At 46.6% G+C, this 22131-nt stretch overlaps 2 protein-coding genes across 2 annotated transcripts in view; one reads left to right on the top strand and one right to left on the bottom strand.

Moving 5' to 3' along the window:
* Positions 1-5518, top strand: part of ZNHIT6 (zinc finger HIT-type containing 6) — a 34805-nt gene extending 29287 nt beyond the window's left edge. Inside the window, exons 9-10 of the mRNA XM_063344027.1 lie at positions 1084-1208; positions 5349-5518. Coding sequence (XP_063200097.1) covers positions 1084-1208; positions 5349-5434 — 211 coding nt within the window. The 3' untranslated portion in view covers positions 5435-5518. The remainder of the gene's footprint in view (positions 1-1083; positions 1209-5348) is intronic.
* A 9763-nt stretch (positions 5519-15281) lies between these two features.
* Positions 15282-17877, bottom strand: CCN1 (cellular communication network factor 1). The gene is made up of 5 exons (XM_063344921.1): positions 17635-17877; positions 17303-17519; positions 16618-16965; positions 16279-16481; positions 15282-16169 (listed from the first exon to the last, which is right to left on the bottom strand). Exons 1-5 carry the CDS (start codon positions 17875-17877, stop codon positions 15870-15872), a joined length of 1311 nt encoding a protein of 436 aa, XP_063200991.1. The 3' UTR covers positions 15282-15869.
* Between the last annotated feature and the right edge of the window lie 4254 nt (positions 17878-22131).

The raw sequence follows: 22131 nt of genomic DNA, 5'->3' as shown, positions 1-22131 counted from the left end.
CCACAGTGTATTTTGGTTTTGAACTTCATTTGCCTTTAACTGATACAATAGCTTAGTAGTAATTCAATAATGCTGATTACAGAAAGAATTGCATAACTCAGATTGCAGTGTAATAGTATCAGAGCATCTGTTGGATGCCACAGTTAACAGCAAGTGAAAGCAACAGGGTTTCCTCTTTCAAGAGAGCTTTATTGAAATGTCCCTTCTTTTCCCCAGAATCCCACGTCCAGGTTTCCAGTTAGAGAGTTGGGAGAAAATACTAGAGTTCTAGAAAATAACTATGGAGAAGAGGCTCAGTTTACTTTTTATTACTCTGGCATCATTTGTGATGTACCTGGCTTCACCCTCCAGGGTAAAGAGGAGCCCTTTTCTGGGAAAGGACTGTGCATCTGAGCCGTGTGCCTCTTGTAGCACACCCATGCGTGGGGATTTCTCCGGGGAGTTTCTTGCAGACAGTGCTGTAAGCAGAGATTTGCTTAGGCATAAACGGGGATATTGTACCATCTTTTAGAAATCATTGCCCCAATGTCCTGGGTATTGGAGCCTTTACTTCTGCAAACCCAGAGTTCTAAGTGCTTCTAGTATACCTTCGCTTTAGTAGTTGTTCAGATATGCTTATTTCATCTTCCCAGTACTTCACTGATAATTCATAAGTAAATGTGATAAATAAGCTACACTACTAACCATGTATATGAATCCTGTAGTGTTAAAGCCCATAAGCAGAACATTAAGTGTTACTTTTAATTTAGAGTCTGATTTTTGGTAAATATATCCATTTTGATAATGCTATGTCCATATCTGATTTTGGTAGATATTCATTAAGAACTCCTAAAACGTTTTGGCCTTTAGAGAAATTTGACTTTGTTTCTTCTCCTGTTCTTATGCTTAGATGTTAGGAGCGTTTAAAAAAAAATTACGTAGTTGGATAATAAGACAGGATATGTAATTTGAATCATAAGATTGTTCTTATGAACATGATATCATCTGAAAATCCTGCAAATTGCCAGAAAGCTTGTTTTTTTCCCAGAAAGTGTACATTATGTCCTTGGTAGTATTAAAATAAACTTCCCTGTTATTTTTAAGGTACAATGAACTGGATGCCAGTAGAAGCCTCCTAGACAATTTGAAAGGCAAAGTAATAATTGAGTATCCAACCTTATTTGTGGTCTTGAAAACATTGAAGAATGACATGGTGGTTCTTGGCCAAGGTAAGAATATATTTATTTCCTGTTATGCTATACTTAGATACTTTAGTTAAATAAACAATAATTAAGGATACACCTATTAATAATGACAGGAATGTGTAGTATGTGTCGTATTACCTCTGACTCTAAAGGATTGCTATAAAAAACCTGTTATGAATGCTCTGTCTTAAAACTGCTGGCTGATGGCTTACATTCATAAGCTGTATTGTATGTGTTTTTCCTAACTTTGTTTACTGGTGCTTGATTCTTTTTTTTTTATATATATATTTTTTTTAACCACCAAGGTAAAACAACTCTTCAGACTTGCACTAAATTGTGTATGTAGCAAAGTTTGACAGAGTTTGTTATTTCTAAAAAGTCAAGCTTTCTGGAGAAGATTAATTTTAAGTAAGCCTGCTAATCATACAAAGGAATCATTCTCCGTTATTTTCTAGCATAATTTCTAACATTGGACACATAGTTCTGAATTACGGGATAGTTATTAGATATCATAATGGCAAAGTAGCTTTTCAGGTGGGTTAAAAGCACAGTGTTACCTTTCGAAAAATACTTAGTTGGGGGAACACTTTCATCTTGGAGTTAACTCAGAGGAGAGTCTGGGTCTAGCAGGAATTTGTGTTTTATTTTTGAAGTTAATTTCCATCTCTCTCCCCAGTATAAAGGCTTCGTGTCCCAGCTTCACTTTCTGCAGCTGGTGGTACAGGGAATCAGTTCCTTTGTCTCTTCATGCCCCAGCTAGTCACCTTAGTTATCAAATTCCTTACTTTTCAGTGATGAGCCAGTCTAATTTTTACAGATCTCTGAGGAAAAGCTTTGAAATATGTTTGCAATGGCTATTTCGCTGGGGTAGCTCAATCAGGGTGTTCCCTATATCTAATTTGACTGAATAAATATGAGACTGAGAATACCAGTGATACCCAGCTTCCGTGGATCTTGGCTGTTCTGGCGAGATGACACTAAGGGATCCATTGGAGCAATCTGCTCTCAAGGAAATGGCGTGCAGACATTTTTTGCACCATGTGCTGAAAGAGCTGCCGAGAGGGAGACACTGTACCGGGCATAAGGTAGGAATCGTGTCTGAGCAGCTAGGTCCACCGATAATCACCCTAGGAGGGCATGTACATATACCGGAGTACAAAGAAACTAGATATTTTCGGTTTGTCCATTATTTCTTGATGTAGGTTCCTTGCTTTTCAGTAGTCAGCCCTACCCCTGTGATTTAGATGTCAGGAAGGAATTAGAATTGAGTGACTCATAAACTTAATTTGAATAAGGGGTGGTGGTCGTCGTCTCCTGAGCTAGTAGGGAGGTTGTCCTAAGTGTTGCTTGAACTACTATTATTTTGTAGTTGTGCTGCTGCAGCAAGTAGCTGACTCTGTAAAAGGCAGAGTACATGGGCAAAGGGAAGAGAGAGACAGTAATAGCTGGGGAAGTGCCCATATCTCTGACACAGGATCTTTTTTTTTAAACTTTCTATAGATGCCATACAAATCAAGTGCATAGCTCCCTATTGAGGTGCATTGGGTATAATATAGCAGAAGATTATAACTAATGGCAAAACTAACATGATTTTCACAACCTTTATCATAATTTATTTTTGTACATCTTTTTAGTTAGCATATTAACATTCAACTTCAGCCTCGAGTTTGCTTTGGACCCTGTGTTCTTGGAGTTTTTTCTGTTAAGAGTGGAAGCGTGCCACAGTAACTCTAGGTTCTTTCAGGAAGAGTGTCCAGGACACAAATACAAAATAGGAGGGCTGTTTCATAGCTGTTATTCCACTTGAAGACTAAATAGCACTTTTGTCGAAGTGTGGTACAATCATTGTACTCTTCTTTTGGGTCATCTTTACAGAATAAAGGAGAAAAACCAGTATTTAGTTTGCTTTACCAGTTGCATTCACAGATAATTGCTAAGAATGGAAATCTTGGGTTCGCCTCCAGCCTCTGCAGGGAGAAGTCTGGTGTAGCGAGAGGTGCTTTAACCCACTCCCATCTCCCAGGTGACCTTTCTGCTGCGGCATCTTGTCTGTTACTTGCAGTCCGGGTTCTTCAACTCACGTGGCTTTTTGTATCAGTTGCACGCTCCTCCTAAGCCATCCATCCCGCTCTTGCTTATCCTATCTCTGCCGATATTGCCTTTCCTTTCGGCCTGCCGCTTTCGTGCTTGCCCCAAGGGAGGCTTGTCTTGGAGCGCCCGTCCGGCTCACCTCCCCTTGGCGTTCCAGGCAAACAGCTGCCGTGCTGCGGAGCGGGTGTCTGGTGGGGTGTCTGCCGGAGCGTGGGGGCTTCCACTACCACAGCCCTCCAGGGTCTGTTTTCAAAGGACCCAGGCTGAACAAGAAACAGTGTCTTGTGGAAATTTAACTGCTAAAATGATGTTTCTTTACTGAGAAATCTCAGATCTACCCCCTTCCCCAGGAAGAACAGAGGCATGTTTTCATAGCTGCAGGAACAGGCACGTGCTGGGGAAAGATCCCCGTTCTCCCCTGCGATTCAAGTTACTCCCCCCAAAGACTGGGGGAGAGCTAGAGCTGGACATCTTCAAAGAGCAACTGCTAGAACTCAGTGAGGAAAAAGCCTATTTCTCCTATCCCTGTTCTCAGAAATGTCTGGAGTAGTTTGGCTGAAACTTTCAAAATAAGTAAGGAAAGTAAGGATTGAGGAAGGAAACTGGCACTGAAAAATTTGAACCAGAGTTTAAATTTTACATTATAAGTAAACTGCAGACCGTTTTATGGTGGGAAATACTGAGCAATACTAATTTATAGGCAATGCTTATCAACAGCATAAAAATATGTTCCTTTTGAGTGAAGACAGTCTATAATTCCTGTTAAATAAAACTTACTGAAACAGACTAAACTAAAGCTAAAATTTGTTTGTTGAGCTTCACTGAGAGTCAGAAGATTGCCACATTCTTTTATGTGATGTTTTGATGCTTGACTTGCTTATAGCAAAAACTACAGGTGCTCTGATTTCAGCATACAAGGTCAGTCATGGCTGAAGATAGTAGGGGATTACAGGAGCTTTCACAGGACTTAGAGGCAAAAACAATCCTTGCTTTGTGCATTACTCAGTACATATCTGGCATATAAATGTTAATTGATTATACACTAGATTTAATGTAGACAAAATGTGACCTCCGATGTTTCTGGGTGAAATGCTTCTATTTTCTTGAACAAATTCCATTGAAAGTGGTACAGGTGCACACTGTGTCCTATGTATTACCCATCTTTGCCAGCTGTAGAACTTATCTGGACAAGACAGCTATACTGCATCAGCTCCTTTCGGTAACATTTCCTTAATGAAGCATCTGACACTAAATGCTCAAAACGTTCTTTAAATTCATAGTGCGATCAAATACTGAAAATAACAATGAGAGCAGAGTGTGAATCATGGGCCTGCTTTGCTGCAGTTTATTTTTGTGTTGCTTGAGTGCCACCGACCAGTGGCATTTGGTGACCTCACCACAAGGTGACCGGTGTCGGGGCTTGTTAAAGGAATCTCAGGGTGTGAAGCTGAAGACCAGTTTGGGAAATGAGTGCTTCACGATGCCATCTCAGCAGACCACAACAGCCGTGTCCTAAAGCACAGGTTACTGTGCAGCTTTAACCTCATGGATTCACGCAGCTTAACACCATCTTTGGGACGCTGGAACATGTGGAAGGAGCACGTAGGTGCACCATCTTAATTTTCCTTTTCCGTTTAGAATTTCTCAGTAGTTCCCCATCTTAACTAAAATGCTAATAGGAGTGTAAATTATTTATAATTCATTACAGTTATATATGTAGCAACACAGAAAACAACATTTAAAACGATTAAGAGAACACTTTGAAATTCTCAGTGGATGAAGAGGAAGACTTTTGTGTGGGATAAATGCTCTGCTTACCTGCTTGACTGAAAGACCAAGATTTAAAAACTAAAAGAAATTCTGAACATTGTCTTGCTTTCTTCTTCAACGACAAGGTCCTACCCAGGGCTTCATCCCATGTTATGAGACTCGTTATGTCGAATGAAATAGCCATCCTCAAGGAGAGTGTGGTGGAAAGGAAAAGAAGATACGACAGTGCTTCTGTTCGATGAGCAAACAACATTGCTGAAACTAATTCCTTGTTTGTTTTTTGTTTGTGTCCTACACCCTCAGATGCCAGTGAACCTGCAGAGAGCTCGGACAGTGAAAGTTCATCCCTTTCATCTATGGAAGAAGGGGAAATTCGGGACAGTTCATGACGGCTCTTTGAGAGAAGAGGGTGGAATGAGACTTTTATACCATTATTTTTTTTAATTTCATTAAATCTTTTTTTATACAACTCGGAGGTTTGGTTTGGCATCCTTCACTAAAGGCAGCACTCCCAAACTGCCTGCCTGTTTTTGGATTTAGGAATGCATATTTGGGGATGTAAATAAAGACATGGGGAATTGTTGGTTCCAGAAAAAAATTTATATTATTTAATTGCAGCCTTTTGTCCGTGTATCTTTAATAAATCAGAGTAACCCTAATTTAAAGTTTCCAAATGAGTTTCAACAATATATTTTTTCCATTTACCCTAGCAGCTCGGCATCTGATTTCTGAGTTTAAATATCTGATCACATATTTGTATTTATATGTGGATTTGAGCCTTAATGCTTAAGCTTACTGAGAAAAAAACCACGGGTGTTTCATTAGATTAATTTTCTTTTAGGGTGTTTCTTTGTCATGCTGAACTGCTGCAAATCATCTTACTTTACTTTGGACTTCAATCTTCTGCGGTGACATGATGACATTTTGGTGCAATACCTTTTTTCTTTTTTTTTTCTTAACTTGGTTGCATCTTCTTTCATGTGTTAAGGATGGGTCAAGCCATGTCTTCAGGGTGGCGTGATGCTGTGTGTTTAATCTTCTACCCTGATCTTTTAAGTCAGCATGGGTTTTAAAAACAATAGAAATGGATACATAGTGTCGATAGTGCTAATATATTGGACTTTATGTTCTCATTTTACTAGTGAGTAAAAATAAAAAACTACTGAAGCCAGGTTTTTTAAATATTTACTGGAATATCAGTTAAATTCACCTACTTAAAACCAAATAAACCTTGGAAAAAAAAAAAAAAAGTCCTGTACTGTATCATCTGCTGACAATAGAATTTTGTTGTTAACTTCTGAGAAGATTTCTGGATCCCAGACCCCTTACCGCTGCCCCTGCGTCCCCGGTGCCTGCGGGGTGTGTTGGAGGGGCAGAGCAGCCCGTGCTGGGAGCGGGGTGACACGCTTGCGCCGGGGAGTTCCCAGGAATCAGCGTAGGCGTTTGGGGTTAGTTTGGAAGGGTCTAGCGAAGTCAGCATTTGTAAAGCCTTAAGAACATGATGACTTTGTAAACAGCCCTGTGAGGTTGTTGCTGCCATCGTTGTTACCCCAGTCTGTTTGTCTCCTGCTTGAGACGAGCACCTCTGTGACAGAAGTTGGTGGCAGGGGATGCACCCTAAACTGCCATGAAAGTGGTTTTCCAGTCATAAGTGTTCTTCCTGCCAGCGCTGACGTGGGTAGAAAGACAGCAGAAAGCGGTGAAGGAGCTTGTTGAGGTAAGAGGAGGCTGTGACAGCCTTAGGGGAGAGGGCCTCCACACCCTGTCTGGGCTTCAGGGCACCAGGCTGTCGGTTCCTTACCAGGCATACTGCACGGAGACGATTTCTGAGATGTTCAGAGTTTTAGAAGTTATTTTTTTTCACACCTTTGCAAATAAATTGACGTTAAAATTTTTTTCACCATTCCATCTAGCTACTGAAGTCTGGAAAGAGCATCGGACCGTTGTAGTCACATACTACTTTTTCTCACAGCGGTATCACGTGTCCTTTCCCTTGTGTGTTTTGCAACCCCGGGTAAAACAGGGAAGTTTTTCTTCTTGCCTGGCAGTGGCCTCCTGTACTCTATTTTCTTTTTTAGTCATTGTTGGTCCTCTGCCCACCTCTTGTTTCAATGTTTGTTTTTTTTAACCCTTTTTAAAGGAGCAGGATTTCTAGCTGTAGGTGCTGCTTTCATATTTTTTCAGTTCAGTGAAAGTGAATAAGCTTTTCCTAATCAGTGATTACTGCACACTGACTCGGTAGCCACAAATTACTTTAAACCAGTCTTGAACCCATTCATAATAACACCGATAAAAGAGCAGAACAGCAAAACTGCCACAGTTCATTTGCCGGGGATGTTTCATCTGGAGTAAAAGCGTGGCATTTTTTTTAAGATTCATAGTACGCAGTGGAAATTAGTGTGCTGCAAATATTAGTGTTGATCTGCATGCGTGTGTGATTGGTCTTTGGCTGAGGAACGCAGGCTTGTAATTTGCATTACTTTCCTACACTCTTGGAGGTTTTCATTAATTGTACGAAAGGGTTTGCTTGAGGTTTTTTTCTTATATAAATCTAGTTCAAGCTTCCTTGTGAGTTACACGCAACCGTAATTTGTTTTTAAATGAAGATGCGGTTAAATCTGTCCTTCAGATTTAAATCTTTTCCTACCTTAATGAAGGCTTTAAAAAATTAAGGAGCATTCCTGTGGTGGTTACTAGAACTGAAATTTCCCAAACAGAGATGGCAATCACCTTCCCGCGTTCAATCAAACTGAGAGTAAAAGGCCACAGTAGCTTTTGCCATTCATTCCTAACTTACTATTTACTTATTGTTATTTGGTTTCGGTAACAGTTGCACTAGTTTGAACAGTGGTTATTCATCAAATGCAAGATGAAATTCAAGTATTTTCATTCGGTTTTGCTAAACTTTTTCAATTTTTGTTTATAAAAAGGAATCAGAATGATGGTCTCTGGTTAAAAGCACATCCTTACGGATGACAGGTGACCAGTACAGGTCCTGCAACAGCGGTCATTCTTCCTGAGAAGGAGGTGACTGATTTACTCAAAGCTTGTGCACTCTTTGGCTGGACGGATGGTTTTTGACACTTCCGTAGGCAGTTAAGGGAAGTTTTTAATTCCTTTCTGAGCGACTTAACCGAGAACGAGCATCTTGTAATAACCTTGAAGGAGAAAAGGCGCCTTTAAAAGCTGTATTTTAAAATTTCTGGTCAAGCACTTGGAATTTAAGACGTGGAGCTGAAGCTGCCTGGAAGACTTCAGTTCTGTCCATTTTGAAAACACACTATTGTAATCAGACTATACGAGGATCCCTGCAGGACTCTGCCTTGGTTGAGCGCAGATGATGTCTGTGAATGAAAACTCTGTGATGTTGTTTTAATCTTCATCATTCAACACCAGCTTGCGCTGAGTGCTTGATTTTGTGCCTACTACACTTACTCTTTTTTTTTTTTTTCCTCTATAAACTACTTAACACAGAAGGAACAAGTTGTTTTTGTGTACTGTAGTTATGGCATTTCTTTTAATGTTTAGACATTTCAGATTTCAAACCCTGAACGCTCGCAGCGTGCTTGAGCTGAAGGACCATCGGCTTACAAAGCAAAGAGTAAGTAAGGGCTCTTGTCCTGAATGAACATGCTACTTAAAAAAAATTAAAAGCTTAATGAAGTCATCCCTTTCACAAGGCATAGAGGACAAAAATAGAGCATAGCTAAGCGCATAGCAATAGCTGAGAGGTAGGATTGAGTCAGCCATATGAGAGAACTGGGTTCTTTTCCTTTTTTGTATAATTTCTTGGGGGTATGAGGCATAAGTTACTGAGTTGTCATGGGTAAACGACCTCACACCCCCTGCCAGTGTAACAGCTAAGTTTTGAATGAATGCATCTGAATTCTAGGTTTTACCGTATTTATCTCGGCATTAGCAATTGTTGATCCGTAGAGGAAAAAGGGGTCATGCCGCAAAATGTGCGGTTGGCGCTGGCTCTTAGAGGCACGTCGGACCGATTTTTGTTACTCCAGTCGAACAGTGCAGTTTTAACTTTGCATTTACCGTGCACTCTAGTCTAACAAAGTCCGTCAGTTGCTAAGTTCAGTGTTGCGCTGATAGGAAGTACAACCTTCGTGTCGTGTATGAACAGCCGTGATGCAGACCTTGCCCTGCCAGATACGGCCGTTCTCTGTTGACATCTGTAGGAACCGAGAACGTACAACACCTTGCAAGAGCAGGCTCTCAAAGAGTAAATACAGCCGTGATGATGTAACTCCAGGCCATATTTGGTCCCAAACATTTCGTTCTGCTTTCTTAAATCCCACGCTCTTTTCCTGAAAACATTTATTCTTCCTCCCTCCAAAGGAAAAAATATCTTGAATTTGTGTTTATGTTGTTGCTATGACATTTGGTTAAACTCTATGCAGATGCACGTTCTGTTAATAAGAGAAAAAAAAAATGAACTGTGTACTTCAGTGAACAAAGATTGCCCTGTGTTTGTGTTAAAATGTTGCTATGGCAGTGCATATGGTTTTATTTGGTGGAAATTTGTGGTGAAGTGGAAGGAAGTCACATGTATGCAAGACAAACAAGAAATGGCAGCAAAAAACAACTCGAAATAAATACTGAAACTGAAAGGGAAGTTGCAGATGACATGTACAAACCCAGGAAAAACCAAGGATAATTGTTTTGCTGCCTGTCTGTCGGTGATCTGATAACAGAAATGTGTTCCCACTGTGTCCTGCCGCGTCTCGGTGGCCCATCGGACAGCGATAGCGATGCTTTTATTGCGAGAGCTTCTTTCCCTCGCTGGCTCTGTGCATTGTAACATATTTTTGTTTTGGAAGCAGAGTTCCACTGTCTTGGCCTGATTTCACCACTGCTAATTTTTCCTGCCGAAAAGCATTTCCAGGCTATCTTATTGTAGTAGGGGTTTTGGCAGGAAAAACCAATAGAGTGATAAAATATGGGAAGCTGCTAGAGCCTTGCCTACCTTTGGGGCAAGGAGAAGTCTGTGTAGACTTACTAGCTCCTACTAGTGATAGAAACGGTGGATTTTTATTTTTTTCTTAACTGGCACAGTAGTCCGTATATTTGTCTAATCCTTTTGCATTAGACTTCTTTTTGCATTAGTTGCATCAGTACAGCTGTTTGCGGGGTTGCGTGACAAATCACGGTGGGTTAAGAATAATCTGCCAAAGAAGCAGGGATAGAAATGAGAGGGGAGAGGGAGTCTTGATTTAGAGAATAAATTGCCACACTGGGAGCTGGCTGCTTCCTGCATGATCCCAGCTGGTGGAGAAAGCAAAGGTGTTTTTAAAATCACATTGCCGCTTTCTTCCTGTTATCCCAGTTCTGCCTCAAGAAGGAGGAAGAAGTGGCTGTGAAAGCTGCCTGTTGCCTCTCCACCCCTCGCTTCCAGGTTTTCTGCTGAATCGTGTGGTAGCCACAGAACCTGTCCATTTTGCCAAGAGTGCCAACAGGCAGTAGAGGTATGTGTCCAAGTGAGTAAAAATTAAGTTGGTGGATGAGGTATTCAGGAAAAAGAGCAGACAGGGGTGGCGTTAAAAGCTTGCCTGAGAAGTCCCCACCACTTCCATACCTAAACTCTCCGTGGTATCTCTTGGTTGAGCTTTTTTCCCAATCTCTGCTTTCAGCTGTGCTTGGGCATCCGTATTGGTTCTAGTGGGATTGTTCCACTACAGCGTGAGTATCTACTTCTGTAGAGTAAAATGTATTTTCCTGTTTTAAGATCCCATTAATAGACTGGCTTTACAGCTGTGTTGTCTTGATGTCTAATTTTGTCAAATTCATGAGGTAATTAGGCTCTAACGTGGTTGGTTTGAGATGCTCAACGAAATCGGCAGCTTCTGAGAAACTGGTGTCTTCGACTTAGGCGATCTGCTGGGCTCCTTTAGGTCTGGTGCTCAACCAGTGTTCTCAAAATATTGCTGGACTGCACTGCTGGCTGTTCAACTGATGCCTGTAACGGAGCGCCTTCATTAACCGCATTCAGTTAAGGTAAGGTTAAGTTGTAAACATACGTGTCCTAGCTAGATTCTCATCTGGGCAAATCTGTGCACCTTACCTTTAAATTTCTTCTGTCTAGTAAATGAGAACTTTACAAAATCTTGCATAATCTTTTCCTCCTGGACGGTTGCTACATTCCATCCTGTAAGTGTACTTCAAGACAGATGAAGTTGCTTATGTGAATGGTGCCTTGGGGTCTTTCAGGATCTTCTCCAATATAAATTGTGTATGTAGAAGTCATAGCTTTGTAGTTTTTTCTGGGGGGAAAAAAAAATCGTAGCATACTGGATACAATCTGTTCAGTTTCTTGGTGTTTGGTCTTTACAGGCTAATAGACACAGATGCCTATTGCATCATTTTGTTGTTTGAAGTCGTCTTTTACAGGATTTATATTTTCTAGACACCAAGTCTCACTGCAGTTCAGTGCAGTTCAGTTGTTCATGAGTTGAAATGCACTTATAGGTATCTCCAAAGCTAGTTGTATGTTACTGTTCTCACCATGGCACCGCCATGTTTCCGTGTGCGGTTTTATACGTGGCTATGTAACATGGAGAAAAAAATTGTGAAGATGAAAACAAGGACATGTCTACATGAAAAAACAGGCGTGAGGCAGAGTACCCAGCCTTCCTTTGCTGTGTGCTCTAGGTGCTGCTTGGAAATGGTTACGCTGATTAGACAGGAGTAAACTAAAACATGCACGTGCACCGAAGTGCTTCTCTGCAGGATCAGCTCAGAAGGGACAGCATCTGGCGAAAGCAAGCCTCTGGTGTGACACGTGTCCCTGCTGCTGTGTAGGTCGGTAGGTTTGACTTCCAACCCCGAACGACTGCCCAATGCGAGCTTCCTTGTTTCAGTCCTCAAGACCCGTGCAGCTGTAGCCTAGAAATTCTCCTGCGTACCCAAGTCTGTGGCAGAGCTTGTCTGGAGCGGGGGGGGATTCCTGCAGCTTTGGTGGACTGTGAGCATGAGAAGTCCTCCCGCAGTGATGCCACCTGTCCGCAGTGCCGCTGCCTGTTCCCACGCAGCCCATGTGCCACCTCGGCTTCCCACCAGCGGCGGGGAGGTGGTCCCAATTCCCAGGTGGACCCGTCCCCCGGAGGGTCAGGCAGCCCAGCGGGGACCGCTCTGCTGTGGGCTCTGCAGTCATTTATATACGGAGTATAGAGGTTCTCATGGCTCAGCCCAGCGAGGGTTAATTAACAGCTTGGCTATCGCGCTGTCAGTAAGATGCTGCCTTTTCCTTCATCTGCTGCTCATTCAGGAGAGCGAGCTAGCAGCATCCCACGAGAGGATTTAGCATAATTGTGGAAATCTGTTTTCTGCATACTCCTGCTTCTATTTTGTTTCCCGCAATGCAGCGCTTAAGGAAGCAGAAACTTTGTCTTCACTGTGTTGCCTTTGTTATTAAGGGAAGATGTTATGTGTGACCCTGGTATTATAGTGGTTACCACCATCACACCCTTGTAAAGAAGCGCCTGGAGCCCACGGCTACACAGACTGTAGTTTGACAAATGCTCCTTTTGGCGGCAGCACCAGCTTCAGCAACTGCCCTGTGCCACCGCGCTCCATCCTCGGGTGACCCCGGCGCTCGCACGGGTGCAGCTGCCTGGGGGCTGCGGGACAAAGCGGGGCACCTGAGAAATAAAAGAGCCGAAGGAGCCGTGGTACCCGCGAGGGGGGAGAGGGGGGACGGCTGGAGCAGGGGCTGCTGGGGGGCGACGGTGGCCGCAGCCTCGGCGATGCTGCTGGCCCTTCTGGCGTGCCAGGGCTGCCCAGACAATGCGGGGCTCTCCTGCTGCCTGCCCGGTTTAGGGGAGCTCCACACCCTGCAGGTGACTTCATTTTCGGGGTTTCATCTGCTCGATGGCCTGGAATAAGTGTGCTGAAAACTGACCGCGTCTTGTCATGTACATCGTTTATTATGTTCTTAACTCCTTATCTTCTAGTATTCATCTTGAAGAGGGATATTGATAGTTTAGGTTTTGATCAAGACCAAGAAGTAAAATTATAGCTGTGTTCATTAACCTTACCTGTAGGCCCTGCTGATCGCACTTAAAGGAACCTGTGCTTTTATCATTTATAATTTTGTGCTTAGTGTTTAGGGTTTTTTCTGCTGGAACAAGAGAGGGTATAAAGATTTAAAAGCAAGTGCAAAGGTGATACACAAGAAAAAGACACTGATTCCTTTTACAGTACGGGGAATTGTGGAGTTCGGTAGTTTTGCCATGTAATTGTGAAATGCAAAAACTGGAGAGAGAATCTATGATTCTATGAGAGAGGACTTTACGGGTGACAGTGAGTTGGTGTGAGTTCCCTGCTCTGGAACAGTTGCAGTTCATTTTAGCGGGGTTCATTCCCTCTCTTTATAGCGGGATAATTTCATTTAGTATATTCACTCCTGAGCATGATCTGCTCCTGCAGCCCTTATTCTCCCAGCGGTACCTTTACAGCTTACAGAACCACCACCCCTCTCTCTACCTGATGAAACGTGCAAAGCCCAAAGTGCAGGTTGTCAAACCCAGGGCCTGGCAAGAGCCCCACCTGAGGCAGGAGTTGGAAGGGATGCTTCTGCTTGTATGCGGTGTGCGTCTTACAGGCATGTAGTCTCTGCGTCTAGTATAGTCCCACGTACATGTAATTTTTCAGGGAACTGTTACTTACGTCGGTTTGAAGACGGGTGTCGTTCAAGTCCAGGTGGCAGTGGGGAGGGCGAGGAATGCGCCTCCAGCTGCCAGGTGGCTGTGAGCAGCGTGTTCCTCTGCCTCTCTCCACGCAGTAACCCTGCATGGAAACCCGATGGTTTCTCAGCGAGCGGCTGAGGTAGCGATGTGTTGGCTGCTAGATGCCAGTAGAAGCCAAACAAAAGCACTTCATCGCATTTTATGCTTTTACTGTCAACAAATACCGTACAGACAAGTTTAGGTACAGCTGAGACTGGTGGCCAGGTGGTGAATTCCAAAACAGCTCAAGTTTTGAATGCCTTCAGGGAGAGAACTTGACTGAGCAGAAGAGAGCCGGCTGTGATTTCTCAGGCAAAGCATTAGCTGCCAGAGATGAGCTTCTGAGATATTTGGCCATTTATTCCATTGAAATATTTATGTCTACTCTAATAAAAAGTTGAGTCTTAACCACTTCGGCATCTAACTATTTGACACTGGATGACGCCCCTTCACAATTCTAAAGCCTCAGTCTCTGGGTTTTATGAGAAGTAGCTTTCTTATGGGACTATGGGAGGGTATTTTGCCAGAGAATAAGTGACGAGAAGGAGAAAAAAAAGCCCCGTTGCAGGTTTCCTTTCGGTCTTATCTGTAGCACAGCTTTATGCTAACCAGCATCGTACAAATGTTGGATGCTGCTTTCTCAGATTGGATGCTAGCTTTCTCTAGCTCATTGTTTTTTAAGTGCTGTTTTCTCACCGTGTGCCAGCTAGCTATCTTACAACTCCCTCAGTTAGCCAAATGTCATCTGTGTCCCACAGTAAAAAGTGTAATTACATATTTAAAAAGTGGGAAGGGGAGGTGAGGAAAAGAAAAGAGCGGCTGCTTTGGCTTTTACTCTATTGGAGAAGTACTTGAAATTCCTCACATTCTTCTCCTGTTAACAGTATGTTTACTTTTCATCACTGGGTTATTAGGATTAACAAAAGTCATTGCTTCAAGCTCATTTAATTTGAATTTAGTGAAAGCAAACTACCTCCTGCAGACCGTAGGAAACATTCTTCTTCCACAGAAATGTATTAATTTGCAAAAAGCAGCCACCAAAAAATGTGAGACTTGATGACCACTTCCACCCCAATGTTCAACATCACCATGCACGCGCTGCATTCTAATGAAGTACCTTATGCTGCAAATTCCAGGATGGTTTGAATAATCTGACAGTCTAATTAACACTTCTCTCTCTCTATCAAACATTTGCTTTCAATGCCAAGAAGCTTTCTCTGTCTATACATCCTAGAGCACAGGGCTGCAGGCTGCATACACCACTTCAGAAGTGTCATTTACCCAAGGAATCAGACTCAGCTTTCTAGTTCATCACTGCATCTGTAGCGGAGCTTGTTTTAATTTTCAGAGAATCTAGCTTTTCAGAATTCAAAGTTTTCACAGAAAGCTCTTGCATTTGCTGCCTATCAGAATGCTCTACAAAAAGCAGTTAGGTAAATATTTCTTTATTAAATGATTAATTCCATAAATAAATTCTTTTAATTCATTGAATATAAAATTAAAATCATTTACAACTTATTCCAGTATTACAGGGGCTGGAAGGGGTAAAAAAAAAAAAAAACAACACAAAGAAAAACAAAAAAAAGCTACAGTTTGATAAATAAAATACTCAGCTTTAAAACAACTGATTTCTGTTTGCCGTTAAACTACACTTGGTACATAATAGCTGCCACTGTGAACACCCCACAAGTGCCCACCTCAGGAAGGAATGTAACTTCCAACGTGGTTGGGAAAGGGTGGGAGAAGATGGAGGGAGGAGGAGAAGCATAGTGTTAAATTGAACAGGACAGGAAAAAAAAAAAAACAAACAGTTTTCATAACCGGAACAAAACATTTATCTGATCACTTACAAACAGAAAACAGTATATAATTAGGTAAGGTGCTCCAAAAAGAAGCAGTAAAGTTGCTCCAGTACTATGAAGCTTTAAGTATGCTTAAATCTCTGTTGCATTAGTGTCCAGTTGCACAGTGCACTCTTGTAACATCTCAAAGTTGCCCTCAAATGGGCAAGGCACCATTTCCATCAGAGGTCCTTTCTCCGTGGCTGGTTACTTCCAAATTCTCTTTAGCGTCCCACCCCCAACACAACTTAGTCCCTAAATTTGTGAATGTCATTGACCAGTCTGTAGTAGGGATAAGCTTCATTCGCATGCGGACAGTTGTAGTTGCATCGGCAGGACTGGATCATCATGACGCTCTTGGTGAAGGTTTCCCCATCGTCGCAGCGGAATCTGATCTTGACAGTCCTGGTCTGCTGAGGCGTACAGCACCTGCCATCCACGCAGGAGCCGCAGTACTTGGGGCGGTACTTCTTCACACTGGAACATCCGGCATAAGTAAACTTCACTGGAGATGGGGACTTCTTAGTCTTGGTACATTTTTTTCCCTTCTGTAAAGGAGAGGCAATAATATCATTAGCAGGAGATTCTTCTCAAGCCTTTACCCTCTACCCAAAGCAGTTTGGAAAGAAGAGGAACAGCGGAAGAGTCTGTATTTACCTTTAGGGAGGCATAGCTTGGCTGGCCACATGGCCTCACTTCACATATCCTGGTCTCCTTGATGAGCTTGCAGTCAGGATTGTCATTGGTAACCCTTGTGGAGATGCCAGTTCCACATGTCTTTGAGCACTGGGACCAGGAGGTTGTCTGCACAATGCATTTGGGATTCTCAAAAGCTCGGCTTTGTGGCTCGGATCCAAAAACTGGAAAAGAAAAGGAGGGCTTAGCCTAAATATGTCCTCTCATGGAGTTTCTTTCTTTCTATTGGGGTCTAAGGAGTCCCATAGCCATCCTCCTGCCTCCTCCCCTTAACTGTCACACAGATTAGCCCCTACTCACCAGGTAGCATTTTCAGGCCTCCTTTCACAATGGCTATTAGCTCATTGTTCCTGGTTAGTTCGCCTTCGGCATCATCCAGACCAAACTCTTTGCTGAAGAAGCCTTCCAGCTCATCCAGCGCATCCTTGCTTTCGTCGCAGACCCACTCTTCGCAGCACTGCCCAGGCACTTTGACCAGCCTGGGGCTGGGGCAGCCCAGGTTAGGAAGAGAGAGCTCCTGCGGGCAGAGCGGGATGCAGCCCACAGCTCCATCTATGCACGTACACTGGTGTTTACAGTTCGGCTGGAAGCTTTCGCCGTTCTGGTAGATTTTGGAGTTGTATTCACACGGTCTCCCCTCGGACTGTGCTGCAGAGACCAACAGAGAGGGAAAGGAGGGAGTCAGCGGTGGGAATCGCTCGCCTGAGCACAGGTATTTGCTGGTCTGTTAAATTCAATTTACGGCAGAGCTCCCTACAATCCCCCGGAGACACGGGGCCAGAACAATAAGTTAGTCAGGAATCACTTTTCCTTATGTGCGTTTAGCACAGCCCAGACATACTGAATCGCATTCCAGACTGCTGAAGTCATGTGCCTTTCTGCCAAGCTACCAACAACAAAGCATAACCATACATGGACTCGAAATTACTAAACCTCGGCACTACGGGGAGCGGGGTTTTCTCCCGGGGGAAGAGTAGCCGCTTACCTCTGCAGATGCCCTTCAGGGCGACGGGGCTGGCGCCGAAGTTGCACTCCAGCCCCTTGGTGTGGTCGCAGGGCTGCGCCCGGCTGCAGTCCTCGTTCAGCTGCTTGGCGCAGACCTTGCAGCAGCCGCAGCCGTCCGGCACCAGCCCCACGCCCGGGGCGCACTGCGGCACGGCCGCCGGGCACTGGCAGACGGCGGGGCATGGCGAGCCCAGAGCCTGCGGATCGGAGCAGAGCGACGGCCGGTGAGCGCCGGCAGCGGAGCGGAGACACCCGCCGCCTCCCCCCCGCATCCTTCCCTCCTTCCCCTCCGCGCAGAGCCGCGGCACTTACCAGGCGGGCCAAGCAGAGGAGAGCGGCCGCCAGAGCGGGGCGGGTGCCCGCGGAGCCCATGTCTAGCGCCGGCGGTGCGGGAGCGAAGGGGCAGCGAGAGGCGGCGAACGCGGAACGGGGCCGGCGCGGTCTGGAGCGGCAGCGAGCGCGACCGCCCTTATATAGGGCGCGGGGGCCGCCGCGTGCGCCGCGGCGCTGACGTCGCGCGTTCCGGGCCGCGGCCGCGGCCAGCGCTCGCGGCATCCCAGGAATGCGGCTGGCGCGCGGCGCGCCCGCCCCGCCCCGCCGCCCGGCAGCGCGCGGGGGCCGGCGGCGGCCTCGGCCGCGGGGGGCGGGAACGTCGGGGGGGGCGGGCTCCTCCCGCGGGCACACGGCCCCCGCCCCGCCGGGCAGGCTGGGCCCCGCTAGCAGGGTCAGTGCCCCCCGCGTGCGGGTCTTCCCCTCCGCCATGCGGGTTTCCCTCCCGTTATGCGCGTCTTTCCCCCCGTTATGGGCGTCGTTTCCCCCGTTAAGCGGTTTTTTCTCCCCGTTATGCCGGTCTTCTCCCTCATTATGCGGGTCTTTTCCCCCGTCGTGCGGATCTTTTCCCCATTATGCCGGTCTTTTTCCCCCGTTACGCGGTTTTTTTCACCGTTATGAGGGCTCTTCCCCCCGTTATGCGGTAATTTGCGGTAGTTCCCCCCACCACCACCTTGTGCGGGCTTGCCCCCGTTATGCGGGTGTTTTTCCCCTCGTTGTGCGGGCTCCCCCCACCTTCCGCTATCCTTACAGACGGGGCTAACCGGGAGGATGTCGGCCCCCGGAGGCGGTCGCGTTCGGCCGGTGCCCCGCGGGAGCCGGCCCCGGGCGGCCCCAGCGCCACCTGCAGCCCTGGGGACAGACGGACGCACATCTGTCCGGCCCCGCCAGCTGCTGCCGCAGCCCGAGGGGGCCGTTCGGTCACACCTCCCGCACCTTTGCCGTTACCCCTGCAGTTTTGAGGGAGAAACGAGAGGTTTTGTGTCACCCCCGGGCGCCCGGTTTTCCCTCAGGACTTGCTGCCCCCGCGGCGAGCAGCCCCCTGCCCTCCCGCCCGCCCCCGGGCTCAGTATCCCTGGCTCAGACCGGGCGCCCTCGAATAGTATTTCCCTGTTGGAGTCGAAGATTTGGGGTTGGGGAGGAGACCTGGGGCTTCTGTTGTGGCGTCTTTTCTTTTCATGGCTGTAAGTATTTCCAGATGGGGGTTTAGACACCAGACGTAACAATATTTCCATATTTGGTATAGCAGTAGCCTGCATTTTTCACATTTTTCTGCTCTGTTATCCAACCACAAAGCATTCTTGACAGCTTCAGATGTTGTTAAATATAGCCTTCACTTCTGTTCCCAGGGCAGGAAATTCTTTGGAATTCCTGTTTTTCACGCAATCTGTCTATCATGATTTAGGAGAATTGCGCTGGAGGAGCCAACTGGCGTTAGGCTGCAGTTTGCTCCTTTATTGAAAAAAGCCCAGCAGTTGAGGCTGCTCCCCAACGGCGTTACAATAAGTCCCCATTCCAGGGATTTTTCTTTGCAAATGAGATTATTGTTCCTAAACACAAGTTTGGGGGATTTGATGGGTTTTTTTGTTTTTTGGGTTTTTTTGTTTGGGTTTTTTTTTTTTCGGTCGCCTTCAAGGCTGGAAGGTGGAGGAGCAGATTCAGAGGAGAGGCAAAAAAAAAAAAAAAACCACAAACCAAAAAAACCCTCTCCAAAAAGCATGAGAAGGGGGAGGGGAGGGGACGAGGGAGACAGTGGAGAGGGAGGGGATGCGAAGAGGAGGGGGATGCCATTAACCTGTCTGCGCCGCATTTCCATACAGTGCGCGCCCGCCTGCGCCGCTGCGCAAGGATGCGCATCTCGGGAGGGGGAGGCGGCGGCGGCAGCCCCCGCTGCTCGGAGGAGGCGAGCCCGGGGACCTCTCGTCGCCTGCCCGGTGCCGCGGCCGAAGGGGGTGACGGACAGGACCGTGTCGCCGGGACCGAGCACATGGATGGCTCCGGGTAAGTGCCGCTGCTCGCCCCCCGCCCCCGTCCCCGCGCAGGGGCCGGGGGACGCGGCTGCCCGCGCCCCTCTCTGCGCCCGGCTGCGCTTGTTGTGTGTTTTAACACCATCAGGAATAATAAGGCGGCCTTGTTGGACCCTGCCGGAGCCGCAGAAAAGGGGGCTTGTTGTTGTCCTGGGAGCGCTTGCTGCTGGAGGGGGCTCTGGCCGGCGGGGGGACGCGGGCTGCCGGGGAGGCGGCGGCCGAAGGGGCGCGCACAAAGGGGGCCCTGTCCGCGGCCCAGCCGGGCGGCAGCGCCAGCCCCAAGCCTCTCGGCGGACTTTCCGAAAAAAACATACACCGGTTTGTTTCGGTTCTCCAGCGGGCATCCGTCTCCCGGCGGCTCCGGCTGATGGAGACACAGCAGCGGGGGCCATCCCCCCGCCCCCCGGCAGCCGCCGCGCAGCACCGCCGGGGGAGCCGCACCGCCGCCCGGGGCGGGACGGGACGGGATGCCCCATCCCTGGAAGTGTTCCAGGCCAGGCTGGATGGGGCTTTGAGCAGCCTGGTCTAGTGGGAGGTGTCCCTGCCCAGGGCAGGGGGTTGGAACTGGATGATCTTTAAGGTCCCTTCCAACCCAAACCGTTCTGTGATTCTGTGACGGGGTGGGACGGGGCGGCCTCTCCCCGCAGGGGGATGCTGTGACCCCGGGGAGGGAGTGCCATGGATGTCCCCGTCGGAGGGGACACCGGTGCCGTTCCCCGCCCCCGCTGCAGAGCCCGGCCCCGTCGTCCTCCTCCTCTTCCAGGGATGTCCCCATGGTGGTGGCCATGCCGGGCAGAAGGGCTCCTGTCCCCAGCACTGCCATCCCTCCTCCCTGTGGTGGCCAGGCCTGTGCCCAGGCCAGGCCTGATGGAGGGTTCCCGTTGTGGTTTCTTTTTCCCCCACAATTTATTCTCTTGATATTGATGTTTTACTTTGTGGTGGTTTTGTGGTTCGGGAAAGGTGATGGGATGAAAGCTCCAGGCCCTCTTTGCCTAGAAGTTGCTCTACAGAAGGCAGCAGTGGTTTTCTTCATCACTCATATGCCTCAAAATTTGACCAGAAAGGACAATAGCTGAAAGGGAAATTCAGTCTTCAGTTACATGCAGCTATCTCTCGAGACTGCCAATATATACCATTTAGTGCCACTTCTGATGACAGGAGGTATTTTATGTGTCCATTAAGAATTGGACAGAGACCACCGGCGAACTTAGGTGGTTGCCAGTAATGGCAGTAACGACTTTCCATCCCTACTGATTTGGCCGAGGCCCAGCTGGTGACGAGGAGGAGCGAGGGTCGATCCCATTTCCAGACTCCAAGCTATCCAGTACGCAGGGCTTCCCTTGCTTTTGTAGGTGTATGGGTGGGGGTTTTTTTCTGCGATACTTTAGTTTTATAACTTTTCACAGTGGTTTTTAGATGGATAATCTGACTGGTGCTTTTTTTGCCAGGAAGACCTTTACACAGCAGCATTGTGATCTGGAGGAATAAGTTGGTGATTCAACACACCTTGATTAGTGAAAATTCTGAAAATTTTTCAAAAATTTTGAAAAAGCAGAAGGAGCTGGCATACCGATGCATGGTTAAATTGGATGGTTTTGCTTTTCAGGGATTTATGCAAACACTTGTTTATTTAATTACATCTAATTTAAGGACACGCACCGAGCGTCCTGCTTTGATCTATGACTTTCACAACATTCAGCAAATGCCACAGGAAAAGTCAATGAATAGCGCCTTTTCTCACTTGGTTTCGTGTCTTACCGCACATTCACACAACTTTGATGGGAAACTGTAACTGAACCTACATTTGCTCAAAAAAGGTCACTTCGAAAGCTTTGAAGCACCTTTTAACAAACCTGTCCTGAATTTCAAGTAGTTGACAACACTCGAGATGGGTTGAGTTTCTCTGGAGTTCAGGTTAGACTGTGACCCTTTCATAGGCTTTCCCTGCGCACGTTTCCCTGTCACCATCCGTGACCCAGCGTTTACCTTCCAGGCTGTGCCTACATCTCCTGGATGTACGTCGGGAAACAGGAAAAACGTTGGAATATCTTCCCTTTTTAGATTTTGTTCAGCGTAACGGACTGTTCCAGACCTTTGTTGTCCCGGGTGAACGGGGAAATACTCCCTGCTTCACGTCATGAAGAGTATTTTGCTGGCTCCTCACTTTTTGTGCCGTAGGCAATCGCTGTTCGTCAGGTAAGGGAGCTTGGCTCATGCAAAGCAGGAATTCGAAGCAGTTGGCTTACGCAGTGGGTATTACAGATTTACTGAGCGTATCCTGTCATTTTCACAGGCCCGTGTCTCTCCAGGGGAAGGACTTTCCAGCGAAACAAATTGAGAAAAAATAACAGAATGGTTTATCTTCCCTCCGCCCGGCGTCAGTGTGCCGTGGCCGTGCGCGGGGCCACCGAGCAGCGTGAAGCGCTGTGTAGGATGGAGGCTCCTGCGGGTG

Source organism: Chroicocephalus ridibundus, chromosome 8 (genome assembly GCF_963924245.1).
Source record: "Chroicocephalus ridibundus chromosome 8, bChrRid1.1, whole genome shotgun sequence".
Taxonomy (NCBI): domain Eukaryota; kingdom Metazoa; phylum Chordata; class Aves; order Charadriiformes; family Laridae; genus Chroicocephalus; species Chroicocephalus ridibundus.
The sequence above is the reverse complement of the archived record's forward strand: the minus strand, read 5'-3'. Positions and strand labels throughout refer to the sequence as shown.